Raw genomic sequence first — 13,188 nt, 5'->3', positions numbered from 1 at the left:
GAAAGGAGAAATAACCTTGGTAATTTGGGTCAGAAGTTTGAGAAGAGGAGAGACTGAGTGTTTCTCTACTCTGCCGATAAGGAGGAATATCATGGAGCAGAAAAGTATGAGCAGCTCAAGGACATCCTTTTGAGCTTTAGATTGTGTCTCACTACAAAAAAAGAAAAACAATCCTGTGAAGTGAACTCAGCAGCGGGAAAACGCTGAGTTGTGCCATGCTGAGCTTAACTAAACTGAACTGAGCTGAGGCAGAGGATGGGCAGGGCCGGGTGGGAGACTTGATGTGCTGTTTGATTCACATCACCCCCGCACACACACACAAGCACACACAGCCTGCCTCTTTTCTTCATCCTCCCCTCCCTCTGCCTCCACCCTTTTTTACTTTCCCCGCTGAGTTAGGGATTGGGGAAATGCCCAGGAAGCAGAATCATGTTGGAAGGGTGTGGTGGAGAGGGATGGAGAGAGGGAGGGGCTGCAGGGCCCTGTCACTCACCATGATTGGTCGACGGCTCTGCAGTCTCTGGGAGGCCTGGCAGCGGCTGCTGGTCCTCTCGCCTCGTGTCCACCGCTGGTTCACCAGCTCGCCCCGGAACTCATTCTCTATAAAGACGGAGAAAGAGAGTTGTCATGAGAAACAGAATCAGCACCGGTTTGGATACAGGGAGCCAGGCGAGGGGGGTGCTACTTTGAGGGAAGGTCAGGGCACTCGAGCATCCTTTATTAACTAAAGGCACAGTGTGTATGCTCTACACACACACACACACACACACACACACACACACACACACACACACACACACACACACACACACACACACACAACACACACACACACACGGTTAAGTGCCCCAGCTGGGGTCCCTGTCAGTCTGCTATTAGAATCAATCAAATGTGCGCATTTTTATCGAGCTTTTCAGGGTGCATATCTAAGCGAACAGGGGGATGGGCGCTGTGCGAGGAGAGGGGGTGAAGAATGGTCAGTAAATAATGAATCATACATAAATCAAGCCTATTTTTTTCTCCCCCTTTTTTCCATCAAGGTAATAGCTCTTGGCTTGGTCTTTGTGATTGGCCAGGAGAAACACACTACATCTACCACAAATCCTTGTTCCCTTCTCTCACACAAACTGGAGGTGCTAAGCACAGAACAGTGTTGTACCAACAGTCGAGGTGTTCTGTTTTTTTCCTAACCCTTTTTTCAAGTTCAGAGAGAGTGCAGAGTGTTTTTCTATGAATGCCCAAGGCTGAACTTTTCTGTAAGAATCTGTGAGGATCCCAAACAGCGGATGTCGCTCCCTCTCTATGAGCTGCTTCAGTGAAATCTGACTCTTTTTCAGAATCACATCCTACCCTTTAGCTCTCACCTTTCTATGGATGTGGCAGCAGCACGCAGTGAAAGAGGCAGTGCCCTTGAGTTTACACTGACTCCTCTCTCTGTATGGGCCACCTTTCTGCCTGTCCTCAACAAACGTCTCAGAGGAAATACAGAAAGGAAGGGGTCAGCGCACTCTGAGTCCACTCTATTCAAAATGAAAATGAAAGCGGCAGTACTGTGGAGGATTCATCAGAAGTCACAATTAATACAGTGTGAAGTCAAGAGAAAGATTAGAATGATGATTCTCAAACTGAATGATTCCAATGATTGTAGGAGCTATTTGAAATAACCTGAAGAGGCAACACAACTTGGCCTGCAGGAAGAGATTCAACTGATTCTCTAACACACTGAAAACACTGAAACTTGAATTGAATGTATCATGTAAAGAAGTACACACAGTTGTATTAGGTTAGTTGGAAGCAATAATATTAAGTTCAACTTTATATTATTGCTTTCAACTAACCTAATACAGTTACACACATCTGTTGACATAATACATTTAGTTAAAGTAAAGGTTTCAGTTCTTCAGTGCACCTTTTCATCAAGTTCAAACACAGCTACTGTCCTGCACCTGAACCCACAGCAGCAACGTGCACACTACAAGCAAACAGATAACAAAAGACTGCTTGTGCGTATCTGAGGGGTCCCAATGCAGAGCAGCCCCCCCACCCTCCATCTCAATCTCCATCTCCATCAAACGACCCCCCCCCCCTCCACGCCCCTCCGTACTCTCCCCATTATGTGCAAACCTCGGCAAAGCCCAGGCAGCACTCTTTGCAAAATGCTTGTTTATCAACTTCCACTCCGCCCTCAGGAAAAGTGTTTACAGCAGCAGTCCTGTTCCACTGTATCCCCATCTCTCCGTCTGCACACATCTTTCTTTCTCCCTCTCTCCTCTTTTCAAGAGAGCATCCGTCCTGTATTGTTAGTTTGGGGGCCAAGGAGCTGAGAGCCCTTCCTAAATGCCAAATATATAATAGTAGTGCAGTATTAGGACACGCTGCCTCAGGCCATGTGTCAGCATCCTTGCTCACTTTGTTCAGACAGACAGAAACACACCAGGACATCTTCAACTGCGAGAGGTATCTCATTTCTGAGCCTGTAATTAATCACAGAGAAAGGTTGCTAATGCACCTTTCTCTACTTTCATCTGTTGTTTCATTTGAAAAGCTGAACATCTGGATGCTCCGCAGATGAAAAAAGAAACATTAAAAGTAATTTCTGCTCAGGATATGTGCGCGCTTATTCTTTGATCAGATGCTGCTCAATCGCACCTAAAAGACTCGCAGCTCATTATTTTGCAGTGAAAATTGGAGGAGTATGAGACAAGTTCACCGGGGAGGTTCGGATAATCACAAGTGGGTGAAGGGGGAGATGAATACAGATTGAATGGATTTAAATATCTACTATTTTAATACCAATATTCCGTGTTTTAAAAAAATCTTTACATTTAGAAACCTGTCCTGTTTTATGAAAGAAAAAAACCCACAATGAATCGACGCGTGGATCAATTCATACGAAAAAAATCTTTTACCAGGAAACAAATTAGATTAATATCATTATGGGCACACAGCTTACAATGGGGCAACGAGGCCTAAACCCATAGTTAGATGAAATACCAGGGTGGACTGTCTGTAACAGTATTAGTGTACAGCATGGCAGCTTACCGCTCCTGTTAAGCAGGATTTAGAGACAACTTAGTGTGATTACAGAGAGCAGGGAGCACACAGAAATCACAAGTTGTGCAGCGGGATGCTCGTGTTACTCAATGCTTTCTTTGTGTCACTGGGTTAATACAAGTAACCAGATGATCTGCAGGCAGATGTGAACATAGTTTCAGATAAGCAGAAAAATACAAATCAGATTTTGTTAAAACCTTCACTTAAATGTTCACGCGAGGAGAAATAAAGCAGAGCGGACGCAACTAAAGTATTTTGTCAGGGTGGGTGGGGAGGTTTTATCAGTTATGGGACGGGAGTTTATGGGCGGGGTGTGGAAGGGATGGCGGCGCCATGGTAACCAGCTTTTGCAGGAGCTCCCCTGAGGGCCAGCCTGACCTCAGCATCTGAGAAACAAACTATCTCTGCTGCGTATAGAGAGAGATGGACTTTTATTAATCCTCGTGGGGAAATGGTTTCTCTGCATTTGACCCATCCTAGTGTTAGGAGCAGTGTGCTGCCATTTTGAACGGCGCCCGGGGAGCAGTGTGGGGAACGGTGCCTTGCTCAGGGACACCTCGGTAGTACTTGGTCTTGCCGGGACTTGAACTGGTGACCTTCCAGTTGCCAAGCCAAGTCCCTATCGACTTCGCCACCACCGCCCAAAGATATAAAACATACCTCCAACTTAGTGAGAGCGCCTGAAGGCTGCAGCTGCACTCTGTCATGTTCTGCATATTTCTGCATGTCATGCAGTCTCTGCCCACTGGAAAATGTATGCAGAGACTTACTTTTTAATTAATTCTGATTTATTTATTCCCCTTTTAACGCATGGCATGAAATTCATTATTTCCAGGCTTTCATTTGAAATGCCTCCTCTCTATTGAAAGGGGCCAGCCCTGACCTTTGCTTGTCTCTCTCAGATTTCTGATAGGCTTTGAATGACGAGGGTGCAATTTGGCCCCAGCTGCTCCTCCAACATGTTTATTGCCTCCCTCCTCCGGCACCTGCTGTCCTCACCACGGGCCATTCAGCCCTTCATAAATAGAGACGTTTCCTCCTATCACGGTAACTACAATAAAACAGAAGCAAGTTGATTTGAGGGCCGGTGCTGCATGCAGCTCCTCACTCTGTAGTACTGACAGCAAGGCACCAATAACCTCATTCTCTAATCCCCTGGAACTAGGCTACATTTCACAGGAAAAGTAAACAGAAGAAAAACAATAGGTGTTTATCATCTCTGCATATGATGCTTTCAATCTGAGCTCAGTGTTCGTTATGCATTAAGCCAACAATAGACTTTAAAGGGTCCTTCTGTGCATTTTCATTCATTAACTTAATAGCTGATCATTTTTTTAACTCCACAGCCTAACTGTTATTTACACTCTGAGGCCACCGCACTGAAATAAAAATGAAACATTTACTTTAATTAAATGCATTATATCAACAAATTACACATAACTGTATACGGTCAAGTTTAAAGCAATAATATTAGGTTTAAATAAAAAATATCCGGTTAAACTTGAACTAACCTAATACAGTTATGTGAAATCTGTTGTCATACTACATTTAATTAAAGTCACCCTTTCAGTGTCGCTGTGACTAAAAGCCAAAAATCATCCCGGAAAAGCATGTATTTATCAACTAACATACATTTCCCCTTAAAAACACAGTCTCACAGTTTGTAAAGAGAGCCTTTCTGTTATGGAAGTAAAGTCCTCCCTGCTGGATGATGTTCTCACATCTAAACTCACAGCTGAAGTTTCTCAGGAGCAGTGTTCGGCTGCTACAACAACTTGAGGGTGACATAACAGCGAGTATCATCCCTCATCTCTTTCCTCCATTTTAGGACGCAGGTGCTCTGACAGACCGCGAGGCGCACACACAGCACATTACGTGGCCATCTAAGCAAAGCAAAAAGGACGGGAGAGGGGGGGGGGGGGGGGGGGTAGTGATAAAAAAAACACACAACGCACAGGCTCACATTGTGCACCGGGAGAATCGCATTCTTACATCGGGCTCAATGTGCAGCTCGGGCGCGCGGTTCATTCTGCGCACTTTATTATCTGCGCAGCGCAAACAGCGGCTGACATTTGAAGAGAGCATCTCTGTTTTTGCTGCAGAGGATCAAATGGCAGAACCCCTCCCTCTCATGCACACTCCTTCCATCCATCCATCCATCCATCTGTCCGTGCAGCCACACACACACACACACACACACACACACACACACACACACACACACACACACACACACACACACACACACACACACACACACACACACACACACACACACACACACGCTCAGGGGTCCTGCTCAACGCCCACTGTCATATCGGAATAACACAATCTAGTGCCGAGCTCCAGATAGACATCACACTTTTCTGTGACAACCAGAAAGAGGGGAAACAGTGCGTGCAGTGTGCGCGTAGTGAAGAGTACAGTACACGAGCTAATTTATTCCTGGAGATATAGAAGGTGAAACTAGAGGACAGAGAGAATACACTCAGGTACCACTCTGTTCTCCGAGAGAGCATCCACAGCAATAATACACACACGCACGCACGCACGCACGCACACCGACAGAGCAGAGAGTAAACACGCAGAGCGGAGGTTCTGAGAAAGCGCCATAGTTGGTTTATTCTCACTTATATGAAGAGCAACATTAAAGGGCAAAAACAGCATCTTCTCCATTTCTAACCATAGCATCAACGAAGCGTTCTCACGATGTACAAACACCGAGTAAACGAGTATACTTTGAACGAAAATAGATTATATTGACCGCAGCTGAGAGAGTACGTTTTAATTCATAATCGAGGAATCATAAAATATGAAAACTAATCGCCAAGAAAATCTCGCTCCCGGTGCGGGTATAACATATTACAAGGATGAGGAGGATATCAAAGTTATGTTAAAACATGACTAAAATGTCTAGATTTATCATTTCATACCATTATCAAAATATATATGGTTACCTGTCTTCAAAAATAATTCCTGCGGGCTTTGCGCTGCGTCCTCACTCTTTGGAGAGTTGCAGGTTGCTGTCAAGTTTGCGAAAAAAGATATCCCGAGTAAAAGGTTTTAAAAACGATCATCTATCCCGTAACAAATGTCCAGATCTGATAAATAATACGCGCGAGCTACGGTCGGATGCCGGGGCCTCTGATGCTCTGCGCTCCGGCGCACGGCTCCGGATCAAGGCGTTAAGATGTTACTTGTTTGTAAGCAAAAACATGGCTTCATTTGCCTTTGTCAGCGAGAAAAAAACGTAATATTGACTTACCTTTCCCTCATGAGCCATTGTACCCCCCTCCATCCCCTCTCCGCACACACCCCCCATCTCCTCCCTCCGCCCTTTGCCATGACATCACGGAAGCTGTAGTAAAACCTCGAGCTTCAGATGGGCAGGGCTTGAGGTCCCCCCTTACTACAACTCAATGGGCATATGTACACACACTCCCTCTTTCTCTCACTTTCTCCCTCCCCCTCCCCCCCCCCCCCCTCCCTCCATCATACATCTTCAGAGCCTGACAACTTCTCACTATTTGTTTATCTTCTCTGCAACATTGTCCAAACATGAGAATAGAATGCTGCAGCACTCAAACACTTCTAACATCATGAAGATTTAGCATTTATTTCGCAATAACGCACCTCTCCGCAAACACAGCACCACGCAGACTGAGCTCATGATTTATAGATTGTCTTCAAGTTTCACCAATGCATTATAAAGCAAGTAATCCTTCACCCCCACACATGCAGGAAAATGGTACCGTCCAATAATTCATTCAAGGGATATGTTGTTCCTCGGCCTGGGGGAATTGATGTAGTAGTTGTATGCAGAGTTATATGTGCGCGGCACTGACAGCATCTGATAACTCCTGTGGGTTTTAACGACATATAGCAGAGAGTTTCCGAGGGAGATTTACGAAACAAAATGATTCTTGGGGAGGTGAGGGGAGGAAGAACCTTATCAATTTGTTTTATCTCTGGAAAATAATGTGCTGGAGAGAAATGTTTGCAGAAGAGTGATCAGTGTCAGCTGCAGATCTGCTGATAGTTCCAGCCTCATTGAGAGTGATGCCAGCTGTCAGCCAGCTCCAAACAACGCACTCAGTCTTAATAGTGCAAACTTCGAGTCGCTCCCAAATGTTGCTCTCACCGTGCTTTTTGCTTTGCTGTTTTGAAACCATTAGTGGAAATGACAACCATTCATTACAAGCCATTTGAGAATAGTCCCCACAAATGCCATCCTTTATCTGCTGTCTCCACGCCGCGCACGCAGGGAATATTCAAAAAGCCCAACCTTCAGCTTTCAGAAATTCTATTAAATTCTTATCTCTTTGCAGCAGGCTCTTTTTGTGCAATCCCATTGTTATGCATTGGAGCTGAAATCAATCACCGGCCGTGCACGCCGCATCAGGATGATTTCAGACTGTGCGCAGAGGATTCACTCAACAGCAGCATCAACAATCCAATAAACAAAAGAGGAAAATATGAAGAAAAAGCCCCGGGCCCTGATCCAGCAGAAGGGCCGTGTTCAAAATTGGGCCTACAGGTCAAAACTGAGGGCCCCACAGAGGGGACACATATATCTGAAGATTACAGAGCAGATAGAAAGTCTTTGTTTGGACACAAAACCGTCATATTTACTCAAATTGAGGATTATATTTTCCTGTGGTGAGATTTCAGAACTACGGACAGCTCCACAGGCTGTGTTTGTGTTCCTGTGAGTGTGTGTGTTCAGAACTCTGGACAGCCCCGGCCTGCACACACACGCTAGGAAACAAAGGCTTTGTCTGAACTGTTGGAAGTTATTTTATATTTAAAGGTTGTTTAAAAAATAAAAACATAATCCCAAAGTTATCTCAGTTATCCTAGTCGTCACTTTAAAAAAAAAAAACCTTATCATCATCATTAATTTATAATCGTTTGCTACTTAACTAAATTTAAACTTAAAAAAACGTAACTTTTATGAGCCAGAATCTTTAAAACTGAACGAAATGTAACTAAACTAGGTACTTTTATTTGAATGACTTTGTATTTTTAAAGGATAAGACTATAGAGACAGCAGCTGGGAGCTTCTTTTAAAACCAGTTAAACCCCACGGCCCGCGGGCGGGGGCAAAACGCAACATCTTGCAAGAAACAGCGTCTGAGGGCTTCTTAACATTTAATAAACTATGAATGTGTCATACTCACTTAACGGGAAGAAACTCAGCGAACAGACAATATTTGTTTATAACGAAACAAAAGGGTTCAAAGGCTCTGAATTAGCCCTGAGATTCCACAGATTCCAGACATATAAGTATCATCACTGAGCTATCAGAACTCGCGACATGGGAAGCAAAACCAGACATCACACTGCACGTAGCTTCACGGAGGAAACACGGGAGAAATTCTTACCTATGCTGTTGTTCTGATCAAAAGTCGTGTTCAATGGCATTAAAACGATAAAAAAAGCTGCTGAAGGTTAATCCATAGGTTAATCCAATGTGTCTTTGAAATGATTACTGATAATCCATCTTCATATTTATGTCAATAACGGAGATTTCATATTAGCTGCTACGAGAGTGTATGACAGCTTCCGGTTCCGGGGCATTGTGGCTACGCATCACTCATTCGCCAACGGGTAATGTTTAGATGGATTTAAGAACTTCCCCTCGATTCCATTCTATTCGAGTCTGAGACCTGGAAAACAGGCTCAGGGCATAACGTTGTCACACAGTGTGTGTGTGTGTGTGTGTGTGTGTGTGTGTGTGTGTGTGTGTGTGTGTGTGTGTGTGTGTGTGTGTGTGGTGTGTGTGTGTGTGTGTGTGTGTGTGTGTGTGTGTGTGTGTGTGTGTGTGTGCGCGTGTGGCATTAACATAAAGTCAAATCCAACCCACTCTGCTCTCTGACCCTTTGTTCTAAGTTGTAATAACTGAGTTAGTAGTATGTTATTAATAAATACAATAATAAGGGATTTAACTATTTATTGAAACGAAACTCAAATAAACCTCATTAGGAGCGTGTCTAAATGTTTGCTACTAAACCACAATTAAAGAAATGTAAAACAATGTTTTTTTTATAATCCTAAATGTACTAAACTCAATACAAAACAAAAACATGAACTAAACTTTTCTTGAAGTGACGTTGAAGGATTGTGTTTAAAGGCCGCAGCAGTGTAGCATCAGCTGTGTGTGTGTGTGTGTGTGTGTGTGTGTGTGTGTGTGTGTGTGTGTGTGTGTGTGTGTGTGTGTGTGTGTGTGTGTGTGTGTGTGTGTGTGTGTGTGTGTGTGTGTGTGTGTGTGTGTGTGAGAGAGAGAGTGTGTGTGAGTGTGCAGATGGGGGGCCTGCAGCTCTTTAACTCTGCACATTGTATGCATGGTGCTATAGTGTGGTGGCAGCCAGTATACATATTACATGGGCAGCAGCTGACTGGGCGCAGAGGTGGGTGGTGGGTGGGGGGGGGGGGGGGTGCTGTAGTCCCTCGACAGATGGAACAAGCCGACAGACTAACACAACAAAAAAAGTTTTTAATAAGCCCGCAGCTTGGCATTGTCCCCACGGTACCGGGGCCACACTGTCCCTCAGGGGCCAACTGCCCTTTGTCTGGACCCTCTCACCGGGCTCCATGTTTAGTCTCAGCTAGAAACTGAGCAGAAGTTTCTGTTTAGTTTGTGAGGGATTAAGTCCACCGTATCTTTAGGCCTCTTTAATCTCCAGTGTCCCTCAAACTGCTTTGTTTTGAATATACAAACTCAAAATATAACTTTCCACAACTTAGTTTTAATATTTATTTATAGCATGTCAATTGAAACTTCGTTAAGCATGGAAAGACAAATAACGCGCTTACTTGATCAAGTCTTCTTACATGTGTAAAGTTCACTTCTCACACATTTACTTGCACACTTGCAACTTTCCCTTGAACTATTTTATTTCTATTCTGCACTTTTGGTATTGTTTTATATCTTTTAAATACTTAGGTTGCATTGTTGAAGGAGCCTGCGACTTAAGTTTGTCATTGTCATAGCTACTGTGCATATCATAACACTTTTAAATCTTACAGTCATTCTCAGATGCCGAAACAGATCTCCTGCTTAAAGTTTCTTCAAGTTTAAGAAGTGATGATACGAACCTAGAAACGCGCGACACAGCTTCATGTTGGCGGAGCTCCGGTCCTCTCTGTGCGTTCCTCCGCAGCGCCGCTCCAACTTGACTTCTGCCGAGCAAAGTTGCTCAAACTTAGTTCAACTTCCCCAGCCGGCCGCCGAGAGGAGGGGGGCTGCTGGTCGGGGGAGGGGCCTGCTGACTGACACTCCCGCAGAGCCAATAGGAAGGCTCCGTGTCCTGCCGGTAGCTGCAGCCAATCCCCGAGCCCCGTGTCAGCTTTCAACAACAATAGCGACGCAACAAAGAGCATCTGCTGCGCCCGGCAACTTCTCACACTAACCCCCCCACCCCCAGGCAATCTCATTTCAACTTTATGAACACCCACTCCTCTCATACAGCTTTTTGCATATGTGCACTATTTTTGGGATCTTAAAACAGATTTTGAGTAGACAAAATAAAAATGTTAATGCCAAGTTTTTTAATTCACAAGGATAATCATCAAACTATATTTTGAACTGGGCAGTAAAACTTCCTTTTATCTTATATTCTGTGAAGTATAACACATTTAGGACATCTCACTTCTCTTAACAAACATACTTTATCCAAAACACAAAAGAATAACCTGATATATGAGGAACAACTTCAAAATAACTACAACAGGAATATCCTACAATTACTCTGCCACCTCATACCGCTCTGTGATTTTTTATTTGTAATGTTTGCAATGTACTTCCTATCATCTTTGTCTGTTGTGGGAAATGTATTTTTGTAAAGTGCCTATGAGTACTCAGATAATAAATGAAGCATTATTATTATTATTATTATTATTAACAAAAACAACAACAAAACTTGGCAGCAGTACCATCAGAAACTCACAGATGTGAGACTAAGGGATATTATGATGAGTCCTGCTTTAATACTTTGTTATTTTACGCATCACCCAACACGTATTAGTACAATGTTCCCATGTGAGAGCTGTCGCAGGTTTGAAGCACCTCCTCCCAGCAGATGTACGGATCATTCAGTAAGTTAGAGGGACATTTCCACTCTGACTCAGGGCATTCAGTGTCTGGGTCTGGGACAGCAGACAGGTCCTCCCTCCCAGCAGCAGATGGTCTTCCAGATAATGAGCTCTCCCATTGCTTGCTCCCATTACCCCTTCCCATCTCTGCAGCCTGTAGGGGGGAAGAGGCTCCACACACTCTGCTGCTCCTCTTCTGCACTTTGTTTCATGCATATTTCATCATATGATTGCTTTTTCCACGCATGCCATTTAAAATATGTATAGTTATAAATATTTTTAAACCACTTTACTATAAGATTAAATAACTTATTGTGTGCTTTGAAAACAAATAAACTAAATGAGTAGACACTAAACCAAACAAAGTTGACTTTACCCACCTCTCAAATAGCAAGCTTAATATTATAATTCCAAACTGTGGCTATTACATTGAACTTACATTCAAATCAGCCAGACTGCGCTGATCCTTTAGGAGCCTGACACATACACTACACCTCCTTATCAGTTTGAACATTTTGGATGGTTTTAAACTAAACTGAATTAAAATAACTTTAACTTAATTATATTTAAATTGAAGAGAAAAAAATGTAAGTAGTTTTCATCGACAGCTGCTGTAATGTAAGGCATTCGAGAACATGTTCAATACTTAAAAACAAACTATATTTGAAAGAAACATCACGAAACACACTTTCTCTTTCTGCCTTTATTCTCTTAAGACAACGCAAGTAAGAGAAACACAATACAAGTCAAAGGGCGCACACATTCAGGCAGAGATCATCCCAACTCAAGTCTGGATCACCAGCCAGTATATTGTAATACTCAACTACCAGGAAAATAAGAATAATTGTTACTGACCAACCTGATCCAACCTCACTGTACTCCTCATTATATGGTTGAATAATTGTTCATTAAGGAAAGGACCAATAACAAAGAAACCCTCTTATAAACCAAAATGATCATCGCTTGACTACAGAAGTCCTTTCCCTAATTATGAGCTCAAATACGCCTGAAGTGTCACTTTTGAAACTACACTTTTCTAAACTCAGCTTTAGTTGGCTCAACTCATTATGATGTTGTATTCTCCAACAGATGAATCATCTAAACGGATTCATTCAACAGAATTAAACAACACGACTAAACCCATTTTTCATAAGCCCAAATTCAGATGATAACAGAACTAAATGAATGTTACAAACTTGTTTAAGCTTCAATTGTTCAAAATAAATACAACTAAATAAAGATAAACCGGCTCCCCGTAGATGAATCACATCTGCATTATTGAGTAGAATGAAACGTAATAGCATAGGAACACGTGAAGAGAAACACACACAATAACTCCACTGCTGGTTGGACCTGCTTCTGGTGGACAAAGACGGAGTCGCTGCTCAGGAGGACTCAAGTGTTTTATCTGAGGGTCCAGACCAGCTCCTGTATTCTTCCTGAGCACGGAGCTCTCATTAGCCCCCCCCCTGCTCCACTACACCCACACACATATAGTGCACGTTCACTGGCCTATGCAAACGCACAGAAATTAATGCGCGCACCACACACGCACGCACGCATGCACACGCGCACACACACACACAACCACCCCCTCTTGTTCTCTGCTGTGTATAACTAGCAGCTGAACTCTAACATAGCCTCCAGCTGTCCTGGAGACGGCAGTGACACAATAAAGTTTAAACACACACACACACACACACACACACACACACACACACACACACACACACACACACACACACACACACACACACACACACACACACACACACACACACACACACACACACACACACACACACACACACACACACACACACACACACACACACAGTGAAGAGCAGCTGGACCTTGTTGAGAAAATGACCCGGGTGAGCTAATTCATGGACATTTCCCTCCGTCTTCATCATCATCTTTATTCAAAATTCCTCTTAAATGTCCACGCCTACGCTTTCATTCTCATTATTCAGCATCTCCGATCGGAACAACTTTCCGAAGAGACAAAGAGGTCAGTGCTCCGCTGGAAGGGAAAACGTT

General features: G+C 43.6%; 1 protein-coding gene across 1 annotated transcript; it reads right to left on the bottom strand.

Moving 5' to 3' along the window:
• Positions 1–493: 493 nt before the first annotated feature.
• Positions 494–10,177, bottom strand: LOC117539033 (myelin transcription factor 1-like; the record flags this gene model as incomplete). Its single annotated transcript, XM_034205035.1, is given in 2 exon segments — positions 494–600; positions 10,153–10,177. Coding segments are annotated over 2 exon segments (132 nt in total), but the record flags the coding sequence as incomplete, so codon positions are not given.
• Between the last annotated feature and the right edge of the window lie 3,011 nt (positions 10,178–13,188).

Source organism: Gymnodraco acuticeps, unplaced genomic scaffold, assembly GCF_902827175.1.
Source record: "Gymnodraco acuticeps unplaced genomic scaffold, fGymAcu1.1, whole genome shotgun sequence".
In the NCBI taxonomy this organism is placed as follows: domain Eukaryota; kingdom Metazoa; phylum Chordata; class Actinopteri; order Perciformes; family Bathydraconidae; genus Gymnodraco; species Gymnodraco acuticeps.
Note: the sequence above shows the minus strand (reverse complement) of the source record. Positions and strands in the feature narration are given on the sequence as shown.